Here is a 13416-nt window from a genome sequence, read left to right as displayed (position 1 = left end):
GCTACTGCTTCTATCAGAGCCAACAGTGTGTGTGTCAGGAGGAGGAGGGAAGAGCAAGGGAGGCTGTTGCAAAGTAGCCTCTGTCTGCAGCAGGCCTGAGCTCCCTGCAGACAGAGGCTGCTCTGCTTCCCATAGAGCAGCCTCTGTGGGGAGCTCAGAAGATCCCCATCCCTGCAGACAGGGGGTGCTGTATCATAGGCAGGAGCATAGGTAGCAGGGAGCTCTCTGGGAGAGGGGCCAGAGTGTACTGGCTGCCCACCCACCCCCAGGGACTACAGAATAGCCAGGTAACTGAAGATTTCATGCGGTTACTCGACTATTCAATTACCCGATATTAACATACCTACTCACTAGTAGGTTATCGTGTTCAAAACAAGATTGTTGAAAGGCAATACCCTAGAAGTGGAACTGAAGTTTTTGCTGCTATTTATCTTACAGTTCACTGAAAAGAAACACACTGTTTCCAGTTATGGCAGGGGTGAGGAACCTTTTATAGGTCATGGGCCACTGCCCCACAGGTACGTTTGTCGGGGGCCATATACACAAATGAAAAGCAACACACACCAAAAACCCTCAATGACATGGCATCCGTATTAAGGAGAAAGACACTCCCCACATTTCCCTCACACGCCAGAGCCTGGGGGAGCCAGCCTAGTAGATTTTGTGCGTGCCAACTCTGTGCTGGGGCAGCAGGGAGGCTGGAGTGCCAGCATGGGCTCCACAACGCAGGGTGGAGCCTGAGCCTCAAGTGCCTGATCCGGACAAGCCAGGTTCCTCATCTGAATTATGGACTGATCCGGCCAGCACCATTGGCAATAATGCCAATTCCAAGGCTTCTGAAGTACCTTAGCAGTGTTTTTAAGGATCAGGCCCCACAACAGAAGTAGGGAAAACAAGAAGCAATGTTTTCTTTATAAATTGAAACTACATGATTTCACTTCAGCAGCCTTCAAATAGCAGCCCTTCAGTTTAAGGGACTTGCCAGGAAAAGATATAATAAGTAGAATTCACAGTGCTTCCAGCATATCAACATGCCCTTAAGCAGTTTCAGCTGCTTTTGGTAGCTAGTTTAATATTAATGTTGTCACATCACTATTTTTAAATGGCAGGCTGATGTTACCGTAGCCATATCAGATGCTGAGAACAGGTCTTTACCACTAACGAGTGATAACTTGTCTTTATCACTGACAAAGCTATGCCTGGATTGTTCTACAAGCTTAAGTCTGAAATATTTGTGGATGACATTTTAAGATAGGAGCTAAGTTATTAAGCTCATGAGCTTAGTATAAATCAACACTGTCATTGTTCATCTAATTTATTTAGTTTCCATTTTTTCCCAATTCCAAACAAAAGCTAAATACAAATTTAAACAGGTAAGCACTAGTTTTACCCAAAGGGAGCAGGCTTATACAGATTTACTCCAGTAAAGTACTCAACTCTTAAGCAAAGCCTTCTTTGTCATCAACACTATACAGTAGTCTTCCTTATTTCATTGCACAGTCTTAAAATGTTCTGCCAGAGCCAACTTTTGACACTCCAAACACTATTTTACAGTGAAGATCACAACTGCTTTATAATGTCTATTTTAAAAAAAAAACCCTCCATAGGTTTTCCATAAGAAATTATTTAGAAACCAGTATTTCCTGCAGTTTGCCAGTAAGTTTACAAGTCTCAACTCTGAAGAAAAAATAATCCTCTACCAACATAATGGTCTCTGCAGCTACTATTTTACTTTAATTTTAGCTGCTTTAAACTACTTCAGACTCCAGGTCTGCCTCAATCTGCTTAAATGTATCCAACTCAACAGAATACTCTTTTATACAGTTATACAGCAACTTGGGGAAAGATTGAAAAAAGTCAAAGTGCCAGTAAACTTAAACATGGCCCAGCAAAATTAAAAAAAGGCAAGAAATGCCTACATTGGATGAGATGTTTTTTCCTTGTAAGAATTCTTTCCCCACATTTACTTTTCTATTGTAACAGCCACTCTTCTGTTCATTAGACTGAATCGGATAGTGCTCTCTGAAACAATCATTAACAGCAAAGCTGTAAAGCTTTTATACCCGTTACATTCACTTCTCACCCTCCAAATACTGATGACTAACATTAGATGTTAGGGGGCATGATCAGCACAAATGGGAACACCACCACAAATGACCACCTTGTGTTTTCAGATACATTTGTTTCAGTGTATAACAGTTCTTTCATTTCACATTTTCGTAAGATGCTGACGCAAAGCAAAAATATGCAGAGCATCCTCTTTCACAAGGTCCATGCAGAAAACAATTAAAAAAATTGTAAAGTTCTGACACACAAATGATTAAAAAATAATCCAGGATGATCAAGTTTCACAATGTATAGTGTTCTGAACATGAGTCCATTTTCTTCTACACTCTGAAAGAATGAAGTGGCGAGGAAAGTGAGAATTCACTGCTGCATTCTGTGATCTTCCCCATTTTGCTGGCCAGTACCCTACTCTGGCATGTAAGGACGGAGGTGATCCTCTATGGTACCAACCGCCCAGTGGGTGAGCTGCTCCTGTGGCAGGTACAGGCAGATGCTGCATAACTTGAAGATTGTAGCTTTGTTTTTTGGAGTCTGGAAGAAAAATTCTCATAAGTATTTACTTTGTACACAACCAACATATTCAACCCAAAAGGTACAATTTGCACAGGTTTAAAGTTAGAAAACCGTTCTCTATCCCACTTAAAACTATCCCTGAAACTAAAGTTGAGTTTCTTACAACCACTCCGCTTCGCCCATTCTATGTATGCATCAGAGTCCGATCAAAATACTGGACATCAAAGATTTACAGCCATGAGTGGGATGTGACAAGTGGCGTAAGATCTTTGTGGAAATGGCTATCAAATTAGACTTTATGTATAGATGTGTAACAATTGAGATTTTGAGCAATCCCGGCTCATGAAGGGTCCCGGACCTACCTCCGCTGCAGCTCTGCATTTTAAACGTATTAACTGAAATGTTGTGAACAAGACAAAATAATTCTGCCACTCTTTTCTGCACTGATTAGGCCTCAAATGGAGAACCGTATCCAGTTCTGGGTGCCATATTCCACAAGATATGTGGATCAATTAAAGGAATTTGGGGGAGGGGAGAGGAGTGGGGAGATTAAAGTTCTAGAAAATATGGCCTGAGAGAGAAGATTGAGAAATGTGTGTTTCTTCAGTCTGGAAAACAGAATATTGAGAAAGGACAAATAAGTATACAAAAGACTTGCTCCAAGGAGGAGGGTGAAGAATTGTTCTCCTTAACCTCAGAATATAGGACAAACAGGAATGGGCTTAAATTGCAGCAAGGAAGGTGTAGGTTGGACATCAAGAAAAGCTTCCTGTTGGGGTGGTTAAGCACGGGAATAAATTGCCTAGGGAGGTTGCGGAATCTGCATCATTAGAGACTCAAGACTTTGGACAAATACCTGTCAAGGATGGTCTAGGTCAGTGGTTCTCAACCTATTTACCATTGTGGGCCATACAAAGAAAGCTGCGTATGTTATGTGGGCCACATCCACACTATATATTTACTACTTGTATGCCTGGAGAATGTCACATGGGCTGCAGTTATGTGCTGATTGGGCACCAAGCTGCCCATGGGTTGAGACCCACTGGCCTAGATAATACTTAGTCCTGCTTTGAGTGCAGGGGAGTGGTCTAGAAAACCCAGGTCCTTTCCAGTCCTATGATTCTAAGAGTCCAGGCAGTTGAGCACTTAAAACTATTAGATGTTTTGAATGGTGTCGTCATTTTGGGTATTACTCCTGCCTAGTGGAGGTTTTTCTAGAGTTTGATACAAGAAACAGAGCTCCGAATTGGCCCGAATAGGATGGATGTTTGAAAGATGCAACAATTGGGTATAAGCAAAAATGTTAATTGCATTTTGCATGCAAGTAAGAATTAAATTTTTGTTCTTCCAAAAATTCATTCCAACTGTAAGTTGTGGGTTGAGTAACTTTTTTTTTGTAGTCAAAAGGATTATGCCAAAATTGCTTTAACTTTCCAAAACACAGATAATCTGTTTTAGCAGTTAAGATTCCATAATACAATCCTATTTGGCAACATTTTTGCTTATATCCAATTGTTGCATCTTTAAATATTCGGGGGGGGGGGGGCGCTGCTGTAACACCACTTGCATAAGATCATAGCAATTTTGTTCATATAAACTTAGATCACGAAATACTTAACTAGATCACTTATAAATCTTTGGACAGTTGTTCTCCTTTCACGTACTTAAAGGATAAACTGTTCTCCCATAACCTAAAACTTAAGTCCTTAAAACTATGCTCTGAAAAATATGAAGATTACATTACCTGCAAGTGCTGTCTATCAATGAACAGAAACACCGACTGGTTAGGATTGTTGATAACAATTCCAGTCTTGTCCTTTCGGCTCAGAACATGCAGAAACTGTTTCTCATAATCACCATGATGAAATTCAAACTTGGCCTGTATAGGAACAAAGGCAGCGTTTACAAACAATGCTTAGCACATTAACAACATTGTGTTTGATCTTAGTAAAAATCAGACTCCTAAAATTCACATGTGATCCAGGTCTACTGCTCAGATTTGCCAAACAGAAGCTTGGGAGGAGGGATGGGACCAACCAGTTTCACTGCTACGCATTAGGTTTGTAACTGTGGAGAATGTGACAAGAGATGTACATTTTATTCTGCTGCTGGACAGACATAAGGAGTGCAGAGTCACATGAGCAAGCTGCATTAAGGAAAAAATGACCTAGGTTTATTTGGCATACCTGACAGCACTTAAGAGTACAATCAGTTTTTCCTGTAGTTTGTTTTCAAATAAAAAGTGAGAGGAAGGAAGAGGGGGAGAAGAGAATATTTGTAGAAGTTGAAGTTCAATTGATAGACATTGACAAAGTAACTGCAGGCCAAGCATGTAAAAATATCAGTTTTAAATGGACTTTCAAACTGATTGTGTCCTTGTAAGAACTCCAAATGGAGTAATTATCTTGACTGATAAGTGTTGCTCCTTAACTCTTAGTAGGTCTCAGCAAACTTGCACTATAGCTACCTCAGTTTATTCATACAGTTTATGTGCATATAGCTAAAGGGTGTAAGTCTGCTTAGACAAGACCTTAGAGTTAGGCTTTTTGCCATGTGTAAGGTGGCAAGAGCAGTAGGGATAAAAATGACCAGTTTCAAGCACATCAAATTATATCAAGAATGAAAAAAGTATTTACAGATGCAAAAAACATTAGCAGTGCTTTACAGGCTGTCAGCCTGTTTGCCAGGGGCGTGTGGCACCTAGAGGGGCCCCTTCTGTCCGAGGCCCCACCCTTTCCAGGGCAGAACTGGCCTGCAACCACTATTCTCAATTCGTGAAGTGCCCCCCCCCCCCCGCAAAAATTATTGTCCACGCCTGCTACAGTTACTCCCCTCTTCCATGTATCAAACATTAACAATTCCACTTATCAAGTGACTTTTCATGATTAGCTCAAACTCCTTTGGATAACGAAGTCTGGATTATAATGAAGACAGGCACGTCTAATTCTAGTTTCTGCAGGTACTAAATTATGTAACTCCAACTTCTTTACAGATGATCTTTCAGATACTAAGTCTGCTGACATCACTATTAGAATGAAGTAACGAAAAGAAGTATATATTCAATACTTTAGCTTGCTTTGTAATAAGGATGTTAAGGACTAGTCACCTATCCCATAAGCAAATGCTTATCAGATATTCGACTAGTTCTTCCCCCTTCCCCACTGCCTCTATCACAGAAGCAGAAAAGAAGGGCAAAAAGAGGGGGTACTTCAAAGTGTCAGCACCACATGGAGCCCAGGGTACAGGCTCCATGCTGCGCTGCTGTTTTGAAACACCACGGTGGCATTTCAAAGCAGCAGTGCCGCATGGAGCCTGTGTCAGCTGGAGACTCCCCAGCTGACCCCAGGTTCTGCAGAAATGCCACAGGAAACCCGGAATCAGCCAGGAAGTCCCCAGCACCACACTGCATTTCAAAGTGGCAACACCACATGGAGCCCGGGGTCAGCAAGGGACTCCTGGTCCCCCACCGACTCCAGCTCCATGTGAGCGTTTGTGCTCTGAAATGCACAAGGGCCCCCGATAGGACTCTTGAACATTTCAAAGGAGGAATACAGAAGTGCCTATCAACTAGCTGAGTAGTCAATGGAAATTCCATTGACTACTTGACTGGTAAATTGATATTTAACATCCTTACTTTGTAAAAGAAGTGGCCAATAAATTCTCAATGAATATCGTTTCAGAAACAACATATACAATATGTTAACTATCATTCTAGTTCAAGAGAATACATTTAAGTCCTGATCTTACATCACTGAAGTCAATGGGAGCTTTACTATGGACTTCAATGAGCATGAGCTCAGAAACTAAGAGGAATAGTCTGACAATACTTGAACTAAAAATCCTTCTCTATCCTATGGTGATCTGAAGCTTCTGGTATGTCCGCCTATGTTTGTAATAGCATTAATTTGGTAGAAGCTCATTATACACTGGCACAACAAGTCAGCATTTCAAGGGAAATTTCAAAATAAGTTAAATATTTTCTTTAAATTTATAGACTACCTGAACAGGCCTATAGGGCTCATCATCAGATCCCTTCCACCGAGAAAACAAGAGACAGACTATCTTCTCAATATCATTCCGAGGCCAAAGAATGAAGTCCATCTCCTGGGTACAGCCAATCACATCCTGCAAGAAGTTAAATGGTTTGCTCAAATTACTTGTACAGCAGATCAGTGCAAGAGCAGAAAAATTTATGTGAAAAAACTATAAGAATTGTGAATACTATTACTCAGCTCCACATTCTATCCCAATCCACTTGTTTATACAATGGAATAAGCATTTAGCTATCCTACAAAAATACTGGTCTGTAAAGATTAATATTTGCTCACTAGAGGACAAAAAGGCTGGCAGGAAGATGGATCATAACATTTCTAAGCATTTAATCCATCCTATTCAAGTACACATGGAGCGTTTTAATAATTACACAAATACACATCTTGGGCACAACAATCCAGGCCAAAACTAGTAAGTTTAAGAAGTTATTTACCCTTCGCATAGACTGGTAGCGGGGAGCATGAAGCTGTACTACATCCTTCTGTAGAAGCTCTATGGAACTTTCCAGGGAATAGCTGGAATCCCGCACACCTTTCAGGATATTTTCTTCATAATTATTGGTCATGACTGGTATCACTTCAGACACTTCAAAAAGTGCTGACTTCTTCTTCTAAAAAACCCAAACAAAAAAGTCACATTAGGGGTCTATGCTTTTTCCAAGCAGTTTGAGATTACATTTTAAAGCCTGTATGTTTCCCCCTCAGTGCTAGTGTTGCTTAAGAACTGCATTAGTGGCTTATCTTAAAGTCATAATTCAGTCTTAAATTACTTGCAAAACTCTTCAAGACAGAACTAATACATCAAAGAGGTCTATTTAGACAGATGACTCAGGCCCCAATCCCCACAAGAGGTTTTTTTTGGCATACGCTTCAAGTTAAAGACATGCATAAGAAGTGATGGGACTGGAGCTTTATCTAAAATTGACAGCTGTAATTTTGGCAACAGCTCTAGATATAGATTTCTGCTGGGAGCTAAGTTAAAGGTATTTCTCATCCATAAAGTTGCCAATTCCTAACAAATGGAAGTTTAAGTATTTCTTCCCCCTACTACAAGAACTCCACTATCAGTATAAGGGAGGTAAATCCAATCTGGAATAATTGTAAGAGCTACAGCATCTGTGTGGTGAAGACATTAGTGTTTTCCTGTCAACTTAATTACTCTACCTCCAAGAGGGAAGCAGTTATGTCTGCAAGCAAAGCTCTCCCACTGACATAGTGGGACTTGTGTCTCAGGGGTGTGGATTATTCACACCCCTGAACAAACATTCTACTGAAGCAGAAGTAATGTAGAAAAGCCTTAATTCTATCAGTCACAGACCCCCAACCAGAAGAGTAGCTTATTTTCTAACTCACTTTCACAGCTGTTTTTCCCCCCCATTGTTTCCACAGTGGCAGTTAACTATGAATAACTGCTTCAGCACCTTTTTTTTTGGGGGGGGGGGGGCAGAGCAGTTTTCCATTGCACCTACATCACCTATAAACAAAGGTTGTTTGCCTGTTCCTAACAGATTTTCTTATAACACATTGAGATCTTGATTTCTCCCTTCTGAACACCTCATTAGGCGGTAATAGACATTTATCTTCCTTTTTTTGCATGCTTCAGACTGGATTACTCCCACAATGCTTTCAAACATCTTAAGTCTTGGTGTGCATGCAGAGCACTAACATTAGGACAGAGAATTACAGAGTCCACTTGGATGCAAGAGGAGTTTCAGAAAAAGCAGGCATGCACAGGACACTCCCCAAAACATCTATAAAGTTACATTGGTATTATCACTGCCATGCAGACAAACATTGTCTCAGTTTGGAAAAGCTAGTTTCTGTAACTGCTTAAACATTTCTGTCAAACACGACATATGCTGCCACCTTCTTACTAGAATATTAATAGCACTGAATCTTATCATAATAATGGACACGTGAATAAGTTAAGCTGTCTTATTGTCATATGACAAAGTGTGGACCTACTGGTCTCTAGTTGCTATCACACTCCCATATATAAATGTTTGCAATTCTATAGCTTGTACTCCATTGAAAAAAATACAAATAGTGTAACACGATTTGACCAAAAAAACCCCGCTTTTTCTCAGTGAGATGTTCACTTCCTTAATACTTGGTTCTCACAGATCTGTAATTGCTACAATTGTCCATGGAGTTTGTCCAGGAAGACTAGGGGAGACACGCATGACTACTACTACTAGACCAACTCCTAATACAGTTTGCCTTGCATGGCTATCACTCATAACACTGAGATTGGAATCAGATTTAGAATAAATGGCTTGTCAACACCCTATTGTGGAATTCAGGAAAAGAGCTTTCAGAAAGTAATTGCAGATTAAGGCCATGTCTACACTTACAAGCTTACAGGAACACAGCTGTATTGATGCTGTAAGATCACTCACGTAGCCCTGTTATGCTCTCTCCTGGCAACATTAAAAAAAACCAGCTGCATAAGTGGGGGTACTAACGTCACTGTCATCTCCCACCAACATAGCACTATGCGCAGGAGCACTTATGCTAGCAAAAACTATGTCATTTATAGGGTGTTAGTGCACACACACCTGAGTGCCAAATGTTTTGCAGATATAAGTAATAGTGTAGACATAGCCATTAAAAAAGGCCTACATTTGCTCAATTCCTTCACATTACATTTCAAAATATAGCCTCATCCTTCATTTGAGGGGGGGGGAGAGACATACTGCAATAGATAAACTTTTCATCCTAGTTTTAAATTTAAGCTAGTTGACACAGAATTACTAGTGAATTATCCTAGGAATTCACTAGTAATTCCAAGTGAAGAGTTTTACAAACTGTCTAGTGAAAAAAGTAGCTGCCAACAGTTAGACAAAACCTACATTATAGATATAAATGGATAGGTGAGTTATCCAAGAATAGAAAAACATGACAACTCCTAAAGTGCTGTTCACTGCAGCCAAGCAAATAAAGACTTGTTTTAATGACAGCAGCTTCAAATACGTGTGTGTGTACCATTTCAAGAAGTGTTTTAATAGGAAGTCACAACTCTGACTTTCATAAACATCTGGTTCACAGCCCAAATTAGGCTTAGACAAGCAACACTGTACTTTTTACTTCCATCCCATGTTGGGAAGAGACTTAATGGGATGCACGCATCTCAGTGATGAGTTTGCACTCACTATGGTGATGCTTACCAGTCTCAGTTAATCTTTAATTTGCAGGGGCTGCTGCAGCAGCTTCCCACTTGCTGCAGGCCAGGGACTGTTCTAGACTTAGACAGGGCACTAGAGCAGCACCCTTCTTGTAGTGAGAAGAGGTCCTGCCCATACCCTTTAATCAGTTAACCACCACCTCTAACCAATTAACAAATTAAACAGGTTTTTACCTCCCTAAAACTCACTGTGATGCAAGCACATGACAAATGAGAGCTAAAGTCACTTAATGGCAAACATTCAGACAACATGGTAACAGATTGACAGATTTTAAATTTCATTTTTGACCTTGGATCATTTTCTAAAAAGTTGCTAACAAAATGCAAGAGTAGATATCCTATTGTAACAGACAACACAGAAAAAAGGATTTTAAAATGAAGTTACCTTGTCCTTGAATACAAAGGCAATGTACATCTTGAAATCAAACTGGTCAGCTAAAGATTCTTTTTTCTTCCTAAGCTGAGCACGAAGTCTGTTCAGAGCTTGTTTCTTCCGGGAGTTTGGGTCCCCCATTTTGTAATACAGGTGGTACTAAAGCCTTTGGAAACTGTCACTAAACTATGGGCACTTTTTCATAAGACTCAAGTACAACAGAAACAAGTCATTTTATTCCCGCTAATACGACTGAATAGATAAAACGCAAATGTAACCCAACACACCCCCCTCAGGTAATATTTTATGAGGCTATCCTATTAGAGGGGCAAGAAACAAAATATGTAGTTGTCCAACCATGATTGGACAAGAAGCAGTTTTGCAACAGTACCCAAGGGAATGGGGGTGGGGAGGAGGGGAGAGAGAATATTTTTTTTGAAGAAAATATGCTTGTGTGAAAACTTTAACCACAGGAATAAGTGGGTGAGAATGAAAAGAGAAAAAAAATCACGATTTATGTATACAATAAAAAGCAATTGGCACAAGCCCAATCCATGTGGGGTTATTTTTGCCTTGCTTACCAAAAAAAAAGATATATATAAAAAACAAATTACAAATTGCGTTTTACCCCAGCCAGATTCATGACTCTGCTGATTATTATTCTCAGACTTCCACTATTGCTATGTTGCCCCCTTTTTTCAGGATTATTACACTTGATGGAGAGCTGAGAAGAGAGTGCAGAAGAGGAGTGCACATCCCGGGAGGTATGAGATTTCCCTGCCAACCAAATCATCAACTACAAAGAACACGGTGCAGGTTTGCAGAAGAGTAAATAGGAAAAACAGTGGAGTCATTTCCAACTTCATCCTGCTCATCATCAGGCACATCATCGCCCTAAGGCTGCTGCTACTGAGAAGAGGGATCATGATGGCCATAGATGAGGGCCGGGTGGGGGGTAAAGGGACAATATTATCTCGCCTAGAGACGCAAACCTGACTTGATCCCCCAGTCCCAACTCTCCGCACCCCTGAAGGCAAGAGTTCTACATTCCCTAACACCCCACGGGCTCCCTGGGCTGCTGATCCCCCGGGGATCCTCCTCTCTCTGCCGCTGCTTCTAAGCTCCGTAGGGAGCCCGATTTAGCTGGGGCTGAGCATGGCCGATGCTTTTCGCGTTCCTTTGGGCCTCTCCCTGAGGAAGGAGCCGGCAGTGGGCGGCCTGTGCCCAGGGCAGCAAGGCGCCAACTCGGTAGCCTGCGTTTCCCCCTCTCACTTCATGGTAGCGACTTTACAAACAAGGAGGTTTCAGACGCTGGGCTGTTCCGGAAAAACAGATGGGGGCGGGAAGAAAGGAAAAGGTGCAAATTTTTAGCAATTTCTTCCCCGTTTAAACTTTTGTGGCAAATGTTTAGGGTTAGGTTTGCCTCTCTCCAGCCATTTTTTTTTTCCTCTCGGAGGGTTGGGTTAAGCGTTTTAACCCAAAATAAATACGTCGGACCAGGTTGAACAAAACCCACCGACTTTCCGCCCCCCCCTCTCCCTTCTCAAAAATCAAAGAGTACAGCACCCCAAATCCCTCCCAGGCAGGAGCCGGAGCGACTCAGGCAGAGACCGAGAGACCCGCTCGCTACCCGCAGCCGGCGGGCGCAGGAGGAGCAGTGGAGGCGGCGGCGCTGCTAGCAGCACGGGGAGGAGCCATGTCAAGATAAAGCCACGAAGCCGCCGAGCCCCCCCATCCCCGCTGCACTGGACACGGTGACCAGGCCGCCCGCTCTGCCGCTGCTCAGCCCCAGCGCGGTCCCCATAGTCTAGCTCGGCGCCCCGGTGCCGGGGGAGGGGAAATGGTGGCGGAGGCGGCGGCAGCGGAGGGAGGAGGAGGAGGAGGAAGGAGGAGGCCGGGCCCCTGCGCTAGCAGCTCCTACGGAAACCAGGCGGCGGCGCTGAGTCCCGGCGGCGGGTGCGTGGGGAAGCCTCGCAGTGCCCCGGCGTGTCCTCTCAGGCGGCGGCGAGAGCGGAGGCGCCTCTCAGGCCCGGGGCACGGCAGCGACTGGCGGCCGGACGGAGCGAGCGCAAACAACTTAAAATGGCAGCCCCTGCCCGAGTCACAGACGCCGCCCGCGACTCACTGCGCAGGCGCGCGCCTCCGGCACGTACCATTCGCAGGGGGTGAAGGCACGACCCATTCGGGAGGCTATGGGGGGGCGGCCGAACTAGTGATGCTGTGGGCGGAGGAGGGAAAAGTCAATGTAGGGGCCTCGCGCGTGATAGGAAAAGTCGAAGGAAGGGAGCGTTGTGCGACTTGTGTGAGCATCGCTTTACGGTAGGGAACTCGCACCCTCCCCCCCCAGTTGAGAGCAGCGACCCACGTGACCCTCAGCCACGGCCGCCGCTTCCCGCTCGGGGACCCGGATGGAGTTGCTCAATCAGGCCCACGCGTTCTCCCCGATTCCCCCCCCCCCCTCTTTGTGGGGAGGGAGCGTCTCGGCTCCGCCCTTGTTGTGAGCGGGATTTCGGAACGGAGGGCGGGGCTAGTTCCAGTCTCGCGGCGTCGCGAGACCTGACAGCCCGCGCTGGATTCTGCGCTGCTGCGCGTGGTCCGTAGCGCGGGGAGCGGGCTCCAGCCCCAGCCCAGTGTCGCCGCACGTGCTGCTCGGGGGAGCTGCAGCCGGACAGGCTGCTCTGCGGGCCCTGGCCTCGCCCTGCAGGCCGTGGCACTGAGACACCGCGTGCCAAGGCCAGGGCAGAACTGGGAAGAGGGGAAACTTTGTAACCACAAACTTGCCAGCGATTCCTTAGCTGCAGCCTCCATGTCCCCAAGAGAGTCAGTTCTACCCCAGACTAACACGGCTACATTCCTATCACTATCCTACAGCAGTGGCACCAAAAAAAGCCTCACAAGAGGTGTGAGCTAAAGAGTAAAGGGTGATACTTTCCTCTTTGTTATGTTAATATTAATTGTATGTCAGCCAAAACCGAGAGAACGGCTGAAAAACTATTCAGATCATTCATGTATTAATTTAAGCAAGGCCTGATGACATTCATTCTCTGGACCTTAAGGAATTAGCTGAAGCAATCTCAGACCCATTAGCAATTACCTTTGAGAATTCCTAGAGCAGCGGTTCTCAAACTTTTTGGGTCCCAGAGCCCTTTACATGCATAAAATGTATGCAGAGCCCTAGCAGTCCACTGATTGTATGTGTTGTACCTATCGATGTTTCCAGTTTGTCA

The 13416-nt window shown here is 43.7% G+C and overlaps 1 protein-coding gene across 1 annotated transcript; it reads right to left on the bottom strand.

The window, feature by feature from the left end:
- Positions 1 to 1299: 1299 nt before the first annotated feature.
- C2H6orf62 (chromosome 2 C6orf62 homolog) lies at positions 1300 to 12285 on the bottom strand. The gene is made up of 5 exons (XM_006133999.3): positions 10202 to 12285; positions 7067 to 7243; positions 6580 to 6705; positions 4325 to 4459; positions 1300 to 2598 (listed from the first exon to the last, which is right to left on the bottom strand). The coding sequence occupies exons 1-5, from the start codon at positions 10328 to 10330 to the stop codon at positions 2473 to 2475; spliced, it is 693 nt and encodes a 230-aa protein (XP_006134061.1). The 5' UTR covers positions 10331 to 12285; the 3' UTR covers positions 1300 to 2472.
- Positions 12286 to 13416: the final 1131 nt, after the last annotated feature.

This window comes from Pelodiscus sinensis, chromosome 2 (assembly GCF_052426305.1).
Source record: "Pelodiscus sinensis isolate ZL-2025 chromosome 2, ASM5242630v1, whole genome shotgun sequence".
Taxonomy (NCBI): Eukaryota; Metazoa; Chordata; order Testudines; family Trionychidae; genus Pelodiscus; species Pelodiscus sinensis.
This window is presented reverse-complemented; position numbering and strand designations above follow the sequence as displayed.

Bases quoted from the DNA above. Each gene is read 5' to 3' on its own strand.
- C2H6orf62 (XM_006133999.3), bottom strand. From the start codon at position 10,330: ATGGGGGACCCAAACTCCCGGAAGAAACAAGCTCTGAACAGACTTCGT. The intron at 7,244-10,201 runs GTAACTTCATTT...TGGGTTTTTTAG, and splicing joins CCTTTGTATTCAAGGACAAG to AAGAAGAAGTCAGCACTTTT. The intron at 6,706-7,066 runs GTAAATAACTTC...AACTTCTTGCAG, and splicing joins GCTACCAGTCTATGCGAAGG to GATGTGATTGGCTGTACCCA.